The sequence below is a fragment of the Rhinatrema bivittatum genome, chromosome 10 (genome assembly GCF_901001135.1).
Source record: "Rhinatrema bivittatum chromosome 10, aRhiBiv1.1, whole genome shotgun sequence".
NCBI lineage: Eukaryota > Metazoa > Chordata > Amphibia > Gymnophiona > Rhinatrematidae > Rhinatrema > Rhinatrema bivittatum.
The window spans coordinates 68117488-68133499 of record NC_042624.1 but is presented as its reverse complement, the minus strand read 5'-3'; the positions used below and the strand labels follow the sequence as shown (position 1 = coordinate 68133499).

At 47.6% G+C, this 16012-nt stretch overlaps 1 protein-coding gene across 7 annotated transcripts in view; it reads right to left on the bottom strand.

Annotated features, from left to right (window-relative positions):
* The window catches only part of LOC115099903 (protein transport protein Sec16B-like), an 87140-nt gene that overhangs the window by 35519 nt on the left and 35609 nt on the right, over window positions 1-16012 (bottom strand). For all 7 annotated transcript variants that reach the window (XR_003858913.1, XM_029617889.1, XM_029617886.1 and 4 more), the window contains 4 exons: window positions 15720-15837; window positions 15172-15283; window positions 13222-13327; window positions 10698-10838 (listed from right to left, as the gene is read on the bottom strand). Coding sequence is in view for 6 of the 7 variants with exons in the window: in XM_029617889.1 (XP_029473749.1) it covers window positions 10698-10838; window positions 13222-13327; window positions 15172-15283; window positions 15720-15837 (477 nt within the window). In the remaining variant the exon portion in view is untranslated. The remainder of the gene's footprint in view (window positions 1-10697; window positions 10839-13221; window positions 13328-15171; window positions 15284-15719; window positions 15838-16012) is intronic.

Below are 16012 nucleotides of genomic sequence, written 5' to 3'. Positions count from 1 at the left end.
CTTTTTTTTTGGGGGGGGGGGGTTGTGGGGGGTTTTTTTGTTGTTAATACAAAACAAACACTCAGTTTATATTAAATACAAACACTCAGTTCTTTAAAAGTCTGCAGAACACTCAGTTCTGCAGACTTTTAAAAATAAACACACTACCTACTGCTTACTAGCTTCCTTATTGACTATTTAAAAATACAGTCAACTTGTTTATTCACTGCCTTTCTGACTATTAAAAGCACAAACACACAAATACACTAAATAATATTCCCAAATAGTTAACTTTGCCCCAATACTTTTAAAAAAGACAATGTCCCAAGCAAAAACTTATTGATTCCTTTCAGCCACTAGCAAGGTGATCCTCTCCTCTCAGTGTTCCCACTCTTCCCTCTCTTCCAGGGTATTCCCTTTCAGATCCTTCAGCCTCTCCTCATAGGTCTTCCAATATAGACCCCACACCAGGTGCATCCAGGAAAAGCCCAAGAAACATATACTCCAGTCAGGATCCTCTTGGACCTCCTGACACGCTCTGAAAATTTAGTATGGCTAGAGCACCAAGTTTAAAAACTATTAAGTGTGTGGGGGGAGGGGGTGGGGGGGCGGCACACAGTGACATATACATCTCATTAGCCTGACTTTTCTTCCTGTGGAAAACAGGCTAACACTGTCAAGAGAGAATTCAAGAGGGAGAAGTGAAAACTGAATTGAAGAAGGCATGAGATGGGAAAAAGGCTAAGTGAGAAAAAGATAGAGGATTCTTCCTTGGGAGTCCAGCAGCCAAATGAAGGGTCATTTCTTGGGGAGAGGGGCTAGAGTTTAATTGCTTGGTCCATCTTTGTTTAGTATGTGTAACCAATATATTCCTCAACTTAGGGGGCAATTTTTGAAGTCCCCACATTGCTTGAAAACCCTGGTGAAACTGGGAGGCTAAAGGGATGCAATTTACAGCACAGTTGATCTAGCCAGGGAATGGCTTAGTTTCCCAGTTGAATCCCTTTGAAAACACAGCAATAGCTAAAGCCAGAAGAATGCTGGACTGCATAGAGAGAGGAATAACCAGTAAGAAAAAGGAGCTGATGATGCCCTTGTACAGGTCCTTGGTGAGGCCTCACCTGGAGTACTGCGTTCAGTTCTGGAGCCCGATTCTCAAAGAGGATAGAGACAGGATGGAGGCGGTCCAGAAAAGAGTGATGAAAATGGTGTAGGGTCTATATTGGAAGACCTATGAGGAGAGGCTGAAGGATCTGCAAAGGAATACCCTGGACGAGAGGAAGTGTAGGGGAGATATGATACAGACCTTCAGATACCTGAAAGGTTTCAGTGTTGCATGTACTTTAAACCTTTTCCGCTGGAAAGAAAATAGAAATGAAACTCCAGGGGGGGATGACAGAACCAAAGTCAAGAAATATTTCTTCACAGAGAGAGCGGTGTATGCCTGGAATGCCCTTCCGGAGGAGGTAATGAAGACAAAAACAGTCAAAGAATTCAAAGGGGCATGGGATAAACACTGTGGATCTCTAAAGGCTGGAGGACGGAAATGAGAAAAGCATGTAGGGGAGTAACTTGTTGGTTTGGCAGTTACTACCTTATCAGAAGGCATGCAGATTACTACCCTTATCTAATATGCTTTGATGTTTTAATGCAACTGCAACATTGCTCCCCACTTAGATGGCAGGAGGGGAAAGAGGAAATGGATTCAGATGATAACTGAGGGCCCCAACTTCCATGCTGATATGCAGACATAAGGAAAAAGCACAGAACTGCTTCTATGGCTTCTATGGCTTGGATTCTATGGCTTCTATGGCTTGGATTGAGCTGTTTCCTGCACCCAGCCCTCCATTGGACCCCCTCCTCCTCCTCCACCTCGTGGCTGTTGACCCCTCCCCCAGCTGGAAGACTGCCCTGCTTCTAACGAATGTGCTTTTAAATCTCCGTACAGGTACTTGCCTTTCTTTTCTTCTCTGCTCTGCAAGCCAGGATCCAGGGCTTGGATTGAGCTGTTTCCTGCACCCAGCCCTCCATTGGACCCCCTCCTCCTCCTCCACCTCGTGGCTGTTGACCCCTCCCCCAGCTGGGAGACTGCCCTGCTTCTAACGAATGTGCTTTTAAATCTCCGTACAGGTACTTGCCTTTCTTTTCTTCTCTGCTCTGCAAGCCAGGATCCAGGGCTTGGATTGAGCTGTTTCCTGCACCCAGCCCTCCATTGGACCCCCTCCTCCTCCTCCTCCACCTCGTGGCTGTTGACCCCTCCCCCAGCTGGAAGACTGCCCTGCTTCTAACGAATGTGCTTTTAAATCTCCGTACAGGTACTTGCCTTTCTTTTCTTCTCTGCTCTGCAAGCCAGGATCCAGGGCTTGGATTGAGCTGTTTCCTGCACCCAGCCCTCCATTGGACCCCCCCCTCCTCCTCCTCCACCTCGTGGCTGTTGACCCCTCCCCCAGCTGGAAGACTGCCCTGCTTCTAACGAATGTGCTTTTAAATCTCCGTACAGGTACTTGCCTTTCTTTTCTTCTCTGCTCTGCAAGCCAGGATCCAGGGCTTGGATTGAGCTGTTTCCTGCACCCAGCCCTCCATTGGACCCCCTCCTCCTCCTCCTCCACCTCGTGGCTGTTGACCCCTCCCCCAGCTGGAAGACTGCCCTGCTTCTAACGAATGTGCTTTTAAATCTCCGTACAGGTACTTGCCTTTCTTTTCTTCTCTGCTCTGCAAGCCAGGATCCAGGGCTTGGATTGAGCTGTTTCCTGCACCCAGCCCTCCATTGGACCCCCTCCTCCTCCTCCACCTCGTGGCTGTTGACCCCTCCCCCAGCTGGAAGACTGCCCTGCTTCTAACGAATGTGCTTTTAAATCTCCGTACAGGTACTTGCCTTTCTTTTCTTCTCTGCTCTGCAAGCCAGGATCCAGGGCTTGGATTGAGCTGTTTCCTGCACCCAGCCCTCCATTGGACCCCCTCCTCCTCCTCCACCTCGTGGCTGTTGACCCCTCCCCCAGCTGGAAGACTGCCCTGCTTCTAACGAATGTGCTTTTAAATCTCTGTGCTGGATGCTCAGACCCATATTGATGACATCACTTTTGAGCGACACAAAAAAGAGTCATCTATAAAAATCTAACCTGGGCAAGCGTCACGCGCCTAGCGTCACGCGCCGAAGGAGCGCGACAAAGGGGCCTGCCCCTTTGAGCGCCCCTTCGAGCAGCCCCTGCAGACAGCCCAGAAGGTCATAGATGTGGCTCCCTGCACCCTCGGACATCTCTAAGCAGTACCACCGCACGGCTTCCTCTGAATGAACAGTGAAACCCCCGGACGACCAGCCCAAGCAACACCAGGCTAAACAAAAAGTCCCTTCCCATAGTGAGGGATCCTTCCTCTAAATGTTTGATGGTTTCCACCAACGTCTCACATGACTATGATAATAGCTGGTTCATCCATTATCCTCCTAACAGCAAGTAACCTAATTGGTTATATTGAAACCAATGTGAACCCTCATAAGTAAGCCAGCATCCATCCTGCTTCACGTTCTTCCAGCTCTCTCCCAACAAGCACCATACTGCACCCAGCCAGTGTCATCTCAGCAAGCTCTCAACAAGCATCCATCCTGCAAGCATTCAACAAGTGCTCAGCAAACAAACAAACATCCTGCAAGCATTCAGCAAGTGCTCAGCAAACAAACAAACATCCTGCAAGCATTCAGCAAGCAACCATCCTGCAAGCATTCAGCAAGCAACCATCCTGCAAGCATTCAGCAAGCAACCATCCTGAACAAGCAACCATCCTGAGCAAACAACACTCAAGCAACAGCAAAACAACTACCTCTCAGCACTCTACATTAAAACAAAAGACTCACAAAGACTGCCTTCGCCCCTCGGTCCATCAACAGCACTAACGCAGCACCACTACAACACAAGCACTACACGCTAAAATGTTCCCCACCTTCCCAATACCTATTTTACAACACAGCCTGTCAGCAATAGGAAAACCGAACAGATCATTCATACTACAACACAAACGACAGGCGCTACACCGAAACCTTAAATCATTCACCCCAATTTTGATAACACCCATCACCCAACTCTTAGGCCTCACTGTATTCTCACTTTCACTATTCAATGCACAATCTCTGTCCAAAAAATCTCTAATCCTCAACGACTATCTCCTTGATACCAAACCAGATATATGTGCTATAACAGAAACATGGCTCAAACCCACGGACACAGCAATTATAAACCAACTTCCCACATCAAACTACGACATCTTCTCCATCCCCCGACTGAAAAAAAGAGGAGGAGGACTCCTATTTGCATCAAAAAAAGACCTCGGGTTCATCCAGCACCCATACAACTCAGACTCTAAACTAGAAATGGGTCTCTTCACCTCGGAACAACTACAAATCCTACTCGTCTACGCCCCTCCGGGCCTCCTTGAGACAGACCCCTCCCCCTTAGTAGAGGAAATCACAACCCTCATCAAACTGGACGCTCCAGCAATTATCCTAGGAGATTTTAATCTGCATGTGGACAATCCTACCCCATCATCCAGCTGTGAATCCTTTCTCTCTGCCCTCTCAGCCCTGGGTTTCAAACAACTAGTTACCAAACCCACACACAAAGCAGGCCACACGCTGGATCTTATCTTTATTAACCCAGGCATCAAACATTCTTCACGCCTCAAAAGCAAGAAGGTCCCTTGGTCTGATCACTCACTTATCTCAACCGCATTCTCATTGAACAAACCCTCCACCTCCAAAGGGCCCTCACCATCTTTCCCATACAGAAGATCCTGCTCTACAGAAGACCTCAGCTCCCACCTAGCCTCTCAACTTCCATCCATTGATCTCTCAAACCCGAACACAGCTCTCCGCTCTTGGAAAGCCATCACAGATTCCATAGCCGACAAGCTATGTCCGCTAGCAACCAAAAAATCACTCCCAAACGCCTCCAAAAGACAACCATGGTTCACGGAAGAACTAAGAAAGCTAAAACAAAATCTAAGACAGAAAGAGAGCGACTGGCGCAAATCCCCAAGCACCAATACACGATCCATCTACAAAGCCACCCTCCATCAATACAAGTCAACTACCTCTAAATCCAAAAGGGACTACTATGCATCCAAGATTCACCACTTAATCTTCGACGCAAAAGCCCTCTTCGCCTATGTCTCCAATCTCACCCAAATCATCCCACAGGAGATTCCCAACGACCTAGCACAACCCAAAGCTGAAGAACTTGCTCTTCATTTTCACAACAAAGTCAACAGCCTTCTAACTCATCTGCCTTCTAATCCCACCGACCCTGCTCTTTACCAGTCTCTTCAACAATCATCCCTCAACAACAATGGTCTGGAAACACTTGAACCCATCTCTATCTTAGAGATACAAACTCTTATAAGAAGAATGAAACCTTCCTCCCATCCTTTGGATACTATCCCCACCAAACTGCTCCTGGCCATCCCTGATTCCATCGCTAAAACCTTGTCGGACATCATAAACTGCTCACTCTCCCAAGGACTATATCCTGACGACCTCAAATTGGCCTCCATCAAACCTCTACTCAAGAAACCCAACTTGGATCCTAAAGACCCCAACAACTTCCGTCCTATCGCCAATCTCCCATTCATAGCCAAGATTCTAGAAAAAGTTGTCAATACTCAACTCTCCGAATACATAGAAGAAAACAAAATCCTATTCCAATCACAATACGGATTTCGCAAGTCACTGAACACAGAATCCCTCCTCATCTCCATGTCTGACTTCATATTAATGGGCCTTGACAAAGGCCAATCCTTCCTCTTAATTCTACTGGACCTATCAGCCGCCTTTGATACGGTCAATCATTCCATTCTCACTTCCATTCTGGCTTCTATAGGTATCTCAGGCACAGCTCTCTCATGGTTTAAATCTTTTCTCTCCAACAGAGGCTTCAAGGTTAAGATACAGAACAAAGAATCTTCACGAATGGACGCATCCATAGGTGTCCCCCAGGGCTCCTCACTGTCACCTACACTCTTTAACATTTATCTTTTACCTATCTGCCAACTCCTCTCCAACCTTAACCTCAAACATTTCCTCTACGCCGACGACATCCAGATCGTGATACCCATTAAAGAATCTTACACAAAAACATTGGTTCACTGGGAAAACTGTCTCTTCGAAATTAAACATCTCCTGGCTAACCTAAACCTAGTTTTAAACTCCTCTAAAACAGAACTGCTTCTCATCTCCCCAGATAATAATGCCATCTCTAATCCTCCAACTATCCCAACTACTACACAGGTGAGAGATCTAGGAGTATTAATTGATAACCGGATGAACCTTAAAGCTTACATCAACAGAACCACCAAGGACTGTTTCCACAAACTCCAAGTTCTGAAAAGAATTAGACCACTCTTCCACACTCAGGACTTCAGAACCATTCTACAAGCTATCATTTTTTCTAAGATCGATTACTGTAACTCTATCCTTCTGGGCCTACCTTCCTCCTATACTAGACCCCTCCAGATGTTACAAAACGCTGCGGCAAGATTACTGACAAACTCCAGGAGGAGGGACCATATATCTCCAATCCTAAAAGATCTCCACTGGTTGCCTGTTCACTTTAGAATCCTCTACAAATCTCTTTCCATAATATACAAAACCATCCATCAACACACCCCACTCGACTTACAAGTCCCATTCCAAATTTATAACTCCTCCAGACCAACAAGAGACACACTCAGAGGATCTCTTCAAGTGCCCCCAGCCAAAACTACCAAACACATTACCTTGAGAGATCGGGCCTTTTCAACAGCCGGCCCCCTTCTATGGAACTCCATCCCACCGGACCTTAGACAGGAGCCCAGCCTCCCAACCTTCAGGAAGAGACTTAAGACCTGGCTGTTTAAAAAAGCTTTCCCGGACACCGATTAATTCTATTCAGCCAGATTCTACCACTTCCACATGTAAAAATGTTATTACTAATGTAAATACCTATACCTAATGTTATTCTCTTTCTTTTCTTCTCTCCTCCCAGTTCTATTACCTTGTTATTTGTAACTGCTTCCTTCTACACAAATAGGTTATTGAATTGTTTACTGTACACCCCTGTTATATGTAAACCGGCATGATGTGTTTGCAACATGAATGCCGGTATATAAAAATTTTAAATAAATAAAAATAAAATAAATAAGTCCTAAAGGAAACGAAGAAAATGTGCATGGAGGTAACTTGCTGGTGGGGCGGTTACTACCCTTAGCAGAAGGCATGCAGATTACTATCCTAAACCAATAGGCCTTGATGCTTTTAATGCAACTGCAACATTGCTCCCTACTTCGACGGCAGGAGGAAAAGGGGAATTGGATTTAGACAACAACCAAAAGGGCCCCAACGTCTACGGTCTGGGGTACTGATACGCAGACATAGCGAAAGAGTACAGGACTGCTTCCATGGCCCAAGTCCATAAGCAAAGCACGTCAAGCAGCACGGTCTGAATTTTCAAGGAAGCTCATCACCCAATAAAAAATGTTGCTAGCTGCAATTTTTATGGATTATCATAAGGCTAGGGGATAACTGCACAAAGGGGCATTTACTACCTTAGGAAGCTTGCTGGGAAAAATGGATGGACCATGTGGTTTTTTTCTGCTGTCGTTTCTATGTTACATAATCACTGATCAGGACAAGTAATGAACAGTAAAAATTTGACAAAATCTAGAACGTTTCACTATTCCTAATCCTTAGCAGTCCTATGAGCAAAATGTTATCATATGTAAGATGGTAAACATTTGACTGACAACCCCAATGCCAGCTAGGATTTGCAAAAAAACCCCATTCTATTACACATTCAACACCTAGGAAAGCAACAAAAAAATTCAACCTTTATCAAAAGGAAAATCAATTATTTATTTGAATTCATGTACTTTCTAGCCGGAATTAACTTTATTTACAAATCATTAACTCCGTGTTCAGCCACAGGCAGCTTCCACTGGATGCTGGAGACGTGTTTTTCTATTTTCATGCAAAACAGGAAATTAATTTTCTACTTTGGCTTCCTGTGTTGGGCAAGGAGATGAAATCTGCGACCCCATGGTTAATTAAACAAGCTCAGATTTTACTACATTAAAGATTTATGACTTCTGGATATAGCTGCCTGTAATTCATGCCACCTAATTTGCCTAATTAATGCAGATATTAAAATTCTTGCAAAGATTTTACATCTTGTTAGGAAAAAAAAAAAGATAACGTATGTGCTTGACCCTGAAAAAACAGGTTTACAAAGATCTTTTTAATATTGTTCAAAGAGGTTGCCAGGCTTGATTATTATGTTAGATGCTGAAAAGTTAGCTGTTTTCTGTATTAAAGAAATATAATCTCCCTGATCAATTTCTTGTATGGGTTAAGACATTACGAGCCTCCTTTTCAAAAGGCGTTATGCACCTACAAATCCTGTTTTCCGCGCAGACGTGGGGCTTTGACAATCAGCCCAGGGGCTGTAGGCTTAAAGGTACACCCGACACCCAATCTGGTGCGTCCTGATGCCCCGCGCTGCAAGTTGGCGCTCCAGGGAGCGGCACTGAGGAGGGGAAAGGGATTTTTGAGACTCAGGGTTGTGCATGTGAAATCTTCATGCAGAAAGTTCCCTGCGGACTTTAGCCTTCAGGAAGCTGTTGGGAAAGTTACCTTCTGTACACATCCCGAGAACTCGAATCCTAACCAGTGGCTTTCTGTGTTTTCCTTACCATCGAATGTAAAGATGTCAGCAGACAAGATACTCGGTTTTTAGCCATTTATCTTTGGGAAAATTTTTTGACTGACCTTACACCCACCTAGGCCATGAATGCAGGTTAGAAACTTCTTTTAAATAAATAAACAGAAGTAGCCAGTCAAACTTTGAGGGAGGAGAAGAGGAGCAAAAGCATCACCACGGGAAGGGGAGAACGATGGGAGGACAAGCACTCCTACCTTCAAAACCCTAAAATGCACCTTTTAGAACCCGCTGAAACCGAAGATGCGTGCCCTTTAATAGGGGCCTCATCCCTGTTCCTAAAACACTTCCTCCCTATATGCACTGTTCAACTGCTGGTACTGGGTTTATGTGGGTCAGTGAGAGGCTTGCAAGGGGTTTGCATGAAGATCAGCACAGTAGCACCCTGGGTTTTGCCCCCGTTATTAGAAAGCTTGGCAGTAAGGCATGGGGAAGGGGGAGGCACTGCTGAGCAGTGGATTGAGCATGGAAACATGTATGCTTGTCTAAGCTAGTACAGAACCAAATATGGATCGAGGTAAGGAACGATATCCTGCAGGCAGTCTATCCTCTCTGCCCAACATCTGGGAAATATCCTTGGTAGAATGAACCAGAATAAATGGGCAAGTCAACTGGTCTTTATTTGCCATCATCCATGTTCCTAAGACTCACAAAGTGGGCAGTGGCTGAGTAGGAGAAGCTTTAAAAAAAAATACTGAAGGGGTAATAGTCCGTCTCTGTGCCATTTTGCAAATCCTCACAGGTAATTCTGACCTGCAGAATTTGCAGAAAGAATGAAAGCAGAAGGGCACAGGTAGTTTTGCTTTTCATTATTGCACCTTCTTTTTCTACAGGTAATCCTTTGCATCACAACTACAGGCATTGCTGCTTTCCCTAGGGCCAGTGCCTTCAATCTCGCATCCCTTTCCCCTTACACACCTGCCTATCGGTGGCAGCTCTGGCACCACATCCCCATCTCTCATCCTGCTCAGCATCCACTTCTCTTCTCTTAGCCTCTATTCCATTTCCTTTGTCCCCTGTCTACAATGCTCGGCATCTTTACCGCCCCCCATCCAACATCTCTCCTCTATCAAATTGCCCGCCAACATTCTCCTCTTTCTCCCCTTCACTCCCTGCTCAGCACACCAGCATCACTCCAAACTTTGTCCCCTTTTGCAATGTCTAGCACACTCTCTCTCTCCATTCTCGCCTGCCTAAAATTCTTTCCACACCACCCATACCTGCCCAGCACCCTTTCACCACAACTCCTCCACCCACCCAGCTTCTTCTCGCTCCCCACCCAGCATCCATTCTCTTCTCTCCTGTGGCGTTGTGCCTTAAAAGTAGATACTCAGCACTTGGGAGTAATTCAGGAATTTTGCCACCCCCAAAAATGTTGACACTTTAGGCAACTACCTAGTTCTCCTAATGGGAGAACCAGCCCTAGCATTCTCCTTCCTATTTCCATCCCTAGGAATGCCTCCAAGGTATGTGGATTAAAAAGCACGCGTGTCGTTAACGTGTACTTTTATCCATGGACAGCCCAGGCAATAACCAAAGCCCTCACTTCCATGAGTAAAATGCAGTTTGAAAATGGTCTGTCCTGCATGAGGGTAAAAAGCACCCTCACAGTTCCATAATCTGTGTACTTTTAGCTACATTGTAGGCATTGCCAGGGCGCAATTAGATTGAGGGAGAAAACCACCCTTGGGAATTTTAAGACCAAGTATATCCTTTTGGCTGGAAAAAGTATCTCCTAATTCTCTAAGTACAAAAATGCATGTACTTTTAATTTTTAAAAAGTGGTGTAGAGACCACAGGTAAAGGGTGCCCTCAGACTTTGCAGCTATGGGGCTGACATAAAAATTGCCCCACCTGAATGAAAAGGAGAATCTTAAGAATTTTAACTGTTAGTTGAATTATTTTGTCATTTTTTTTTTTTTTGGCTAGTTCGTCTGCTTTAAAAACAAAGATCCACAGTACAATGCGAACGGTCCCCACCTTGAGGAGTTCTGCGAAGAGCACGGGATGGCCGACACTGGCTTGATCCTGCAGGGCTGAGCCAATCACTTCACAGTAATGGAGCGCCTGAGAGGGGAGGCCATAGTCTGCCAGGCGAGAGGCATACAGCAGCTTATACACCTGCACAACAGACAAGCAGAAAACAAAAAAACCTTACTGCAGCAACCAAGGGTTACATCGGAAATGCCCCCGAGAGGCACGCACAAAAAACAGCGGTCAAGAGCCCTCCCTCGCTCCCGGAAATACCGTCCTTTGCTATTGTTTTCCTGTTGAATGCTTAGCGTGCTTTTCAGTCTCGCTGCGGGAGCTGCAGGGACTTGTTTGTTGGGCATTCTCTCATTAAGTAATAAAAAAAAAAAATACCCAAAGGGCCAGGTCGACAGGACCCACCTCCCTCTGTTCTGCACCCACCCCAGGCCCTTCTGATGAGCAGATCCCCAGAGACAAGGGAGGGCATGAGGATTGCGAAATGTTGAACAAAAGTGAGAAAAATGTCTGGTTTCCCCCCCCCATTTCCTGCCCTATAAAAGTGCTTAGCAGTTTGCTGGGGAAAAGGCCTTCCCTGAACTAGAGTGGTACTGACAGTGCTCAAAAGGGGGGAAATTATGAAAACAGCCGCCCCGATGCAGAGTGCACAGGCTTTGCAACTGCGGATTTTGTACAAATTATCAAAAGGAAAGACTGCGTGCCATCCCTATGAAAACTGTCTAAGGCCACAACAGACCCATGGACTTTTCTCCTGCTTAGACCAGGCTAAATTTGGCAGTGTAGCAGCATACAAATTCTTTAAATTGCAATGTATGCCTCTAATTCCTAATCCCACCCACCAGACCTCTCCTGGAATGCCTCCCCTTAAACAGCTAACAGAAAGCAGGCCATGGAAACCCACAGCTACTTTTAGCTGAGTTAACAGTGGGGTTTGTAGCTGAGTGTCAGAGGGCGGGAAGGGGACTGCGCAGTGCTGGGTTTATAACCAAGTGCTGGGGGGGGAAGGTGACTGCGCAGTGCTGGGTTTATAACAGAGTGCTAGGGGGGGGAGGTGACTGCGCAGTGCTGGGTTTATAACCGAGTGCTGGGGGGGGGAGGTGACTGCGCAGTGCTGGGTTTATAACTGAGTGCTGGGGGGAGGTGACTGTGCAGTGCTGGGTTCATAACCGAGTGCTGGAGGGAGGTGACTGCGCAGTGCTGGGTTTATAACAGAGTGCTGGGGGGGGGGGGGGGGGGAGGTGACTGTGCAGTGCTGGGTTCATAACAGAGTGCTGGGGGGGGGGGAGGTGACTGTGCAGTGCTGGGTTTATAACTGAGTGCTGGGGGGAGGTGACTGTGCAGTGCTGGGTTTATAACTGAGTGCTGGGGGGAGGTGACTGTGCAGTGCTGGGTTCATAACCGAGTGCTGGAGGGAGGTGACTGTGCAGTGCTGGGTTCATAACCGAGTGCTGGAGGGAGGTGACTGTGCAGTGCTGGGTTTATAACCGAGTGCTGGGGGGAGGTGACTGTGCAGTGCTAGGTTCATAACCGAGTGCTGGGGGGAGGTGACTGTGCAGTGCTGGGTTTATAACTGAGTGCTGGGGGGAGGTGACTGCGCAGTGCTAGGTTCATAACCGAGTGCTGGAGGGAGGTGACTGCGCAGTGCTGGGTTTATACCCAAGTGCTGGGGGGGGGGGGGGGGAGTGACTGTGCAGTGCTGGGTTTATAACTGAGTGCTGGGGAAAGGTGACTGTGCAGTGCTAGGTTCATAACCGAGTGCTGGAGGGAGGTGACTGCGCAGTGCTGGGTTTATAACTGAGTAGCATGGGATAACCTGGAGGGTGGTGTCCAGGTGTAACTCCTCTGGCTGAAACATAACTTTTGCTGTATTAATGTGCTTCAGTGACACTGATGAGCCATGATAATGAGGCTTGAACTCCTCCCTAGGATCAGCAGAGCTCAGAGATACTTCCCCGCATTACACCGTCTGCTCTCCTAATTAATTCCTGGACTTCAGCGTGTTGCACAGCTCCCGCTGGCTTTCCCATTAAAACTTAAGTAGTTGCCGGAAAAGTAAGAGAAAACCCGGTAGGAGCCTCACAGCCTCTACACGGCAGCGACAGTTCGACTCAAATTTTTTGCTTTAAATCAATTACCATGGTAACTGCTTAGGATGAAGAATTATGACAAGGGCAAGAGATGAGAGAGAGTCAAACCAACCCCAGAGCCTCGGAGAAGTGAAACAGCCGGCAGAGGCAAAGCCATTCATGACCCAGGAGGAAGGGAGGGAACGATGAAGACCTTCACACCTCGAGTTCCACCAGAACCACCGCCAGATTTTCCCCGTCAGGCATCGAATCTGAGCCCGATTTACCACAGCTTTTTTCCTCCAGACACAGAATGGGAGAAAGGCCTTGGTAAAAATCAGGCGCTTTGTTCGTTACCCCTGAAGAAAGGGAAGGCTGCTCTCTTCTCTAAGAGACCCAACAGTTCTGTCGCGCTCCCACAGCCATTAAAAGAGACTCTCTTACTGTACCTGGAAAGGAGGAATAAAGGACTTGGGCAGTCCCAGCTGCCGGCAGAACTCAAAGATTTCAGTGCGCTGAATAGACTCGGTCGAGGTGAACTTGAGAAACGTCTGACTACAAAATGGAAAAAGAGAGGAGAGCTTTGAGGATGGGAAGTGGAAAGATGGATGCTTCCCGCATTACGTTAACCGCACGGCCCGCAGACTCTACTGACCCAGCGCGGCTTCTCCTCCCAGGAAGCGCGGGAGCCCTGGGGGTTACAGGACCGGTGGGCCCTCTAGCCTGGGCTTTGCATAGACAGGAGAGGACCTCAAACCACAAATCAAGGGTGTTTGTTGGGGTGATGCGGCTGCAGCGATGCCAGACCCCACCGCTGGTAGGAAAGCCGCAGTATTACCGACTCAACACCAGGGTGCATCCCATTCGCTCCTGCCCAAGCTCTGAATCCCACACGTGAGGAGTCTCTGCACTGTCCTGGTTCTGGAAGCATCCTAGTGAATTGCCCCAGCCACCCCACCCCACCCCACCCGGGACAATCACATCATTTTCACCTTAACGGTATTTGTTTTGCAGACAAGTGCTCCTGCTTTGGACACAGTGTGAAAGTCTTTCGGTGCATCGTGTGATGACCTTTCAGACAAACGACCCAATGGTTGATTTTCATACCTTGCCACCCAATGTCACAAGTGAGGACACCCATTCTCTCCCAGGCCAGCTCTCTTCAGGTGGGCAGAAAAGGGACTGAGCTTTCCCTGAGAGATGGGAAGCCCCTCCAATGCCCTTTGCCTCTCTGGTAAACAGACAGTCACACAGTTCTGTGCTAAGGGCTGGGTGAAAGCAGCCGTGACCCAAGGTCCTGAGCTCTAACATGGCCCAAACACAAGGGAACATCCTGCCTCAAAGCGCCTCATTTCAGACAGATGCAGAGAGTCTTTCTGAGCTGAAGGAGCCCTCAGAAAGCCGTGTGTGGATCGGGTGTGACCTCCAGTGGCCAAACAAGTGAACGACACAAGGATCTACTGGTATTTCCCAGGGGTTCATGGTCCGGACAGCAAGGTTAGGCAGATAAACTTAGCCAGCTAACTTTGCAGGCACATTCAATAGTGCAGCCAAATTACTGAATATAGCCAGCTAACTTTACGGCAGCTCGTTGGCTGAATATCTGAGTTAGCCAGTAAACTTTGCCAGCTAACTCAACTCCTCCCGGTTATGCCCCCAGAACGCCCCTAACTTAGCCGGCTAAATTCTAGCTCCCTAACTTATTAGCCGGCTAGAATTTAGCTGGATATGTGCCCAAATATTCATTTAGCTGGCTAGCTTCTCAGCTATGGACCTCCCAAAATCCCCATTCTCCAACACAAAGTCCGCTAAAGTATTTCTTTTTTTTGGAATCAGGCAGTTTCCTGCTGCTCCTTTGTACTTGCAGCTCACTCAGAACCAGGCTGGGATCTGGCTCCATGAGTCTGGGGATTTTTCCCCATACTTTATATCTATCCTCCCGCCACCCCCAGTGTACCTAGTCTGGTCATTGTCATGACGGCCCTGGATCAGGAGCCACGCGCCAGTGCTCCTCCTGGAACCAGGTGATCACGTCTCCCCACCCCGGGGGGGGCTGTAAACGCTGCCTCCACAGCATCCCCAGTCAACCCATGGAACAGAAAGCCCAACTTGGGGGGATGGAAACAGCACTTGCCACCCATGCCACTGGGCCAGTAATTCTTAATCTGGGCAAATATGTTTTGCTTTATTTCTGCCATAAGCGCTAAAGGCTGAAAGCACATTTCAATATATCCAGTATCACAATTCAAACTGGAGCCTTTACTTTAACCCACCAGCATGCATAGATATGTGAGCTCACAACACACACACACGAAAACCTTTAACAGATCAAGCGCCACCAGCGTGAGCAAACCAAACAGCATGAGAGAGCCAGGCAACCATTCTGTATGACGACTCACCTGTGGCTACTGCCCAGGAGGATGAGGGAATGTGTTCTAACATTGTAGTGACCAAAAGCGACGTTAGCCATCAAATAGCAGCAGTGAGCAGCTTCTATTAACCCCTTCCCAGCTGCACAAAGAAAAGAGTGGATGAAGTCAATGGATTCACTGGATCAGCCCATACTTAGCCCCCGAAATGCAACCTACCCACCCCTCAGGGCAGCTCTAGTGCAATGTTTTTGGGGGTTTTTTTTAATATTTTGTCTGTCTTCTTCCCTTCCCACTCAGCCTGCAGATCACTTCCTTCGTCCACACTTTATGGCCATCTCACCGCTACCGGCTCCTGAACTCCTCTCCAGCAAGACTGCTGCTGTGCCGGATTTAGAGAGGAGATTCCTAGGCTGCGGCTTAGGTGCCTCGGAGTATGAAGGGCTTCTACATCCAAAAGAAATAGCTTCATTTCAAAATTTTTACTTCCCCCCCCCGCTAATGCTACGGGTCCCCTGAAACCAGATTCCGCTTAGGGCCTCAGCAGGCCTTAATCCAGCTCTGTGCCCCGTCCTTACCCAAGGAGTCTCCCATGGCGACGATGGCCCGCTGCTTCAGCTCAGTGTCCTCAACCTGATTGGCCAGAATCACTGCCAGGTGGGGTCTCCAGTCTCCCCACTTCGTATCTCCAGAACACTATTTGAAAGAGCAGCAAAAGTTCGTTATCATGGAGAAGCAAAACAGCTCGGAGAAAATCCCATGTCGCTTGGGGATGTGCAGGGGAAACATTTTCATTTCGCTTCCCCCCCCCCCCCCCCCCCCCCCCCCCCCCCCCCCCTTCCGTATCGTTTCATTTTATTGTCCACTAAAA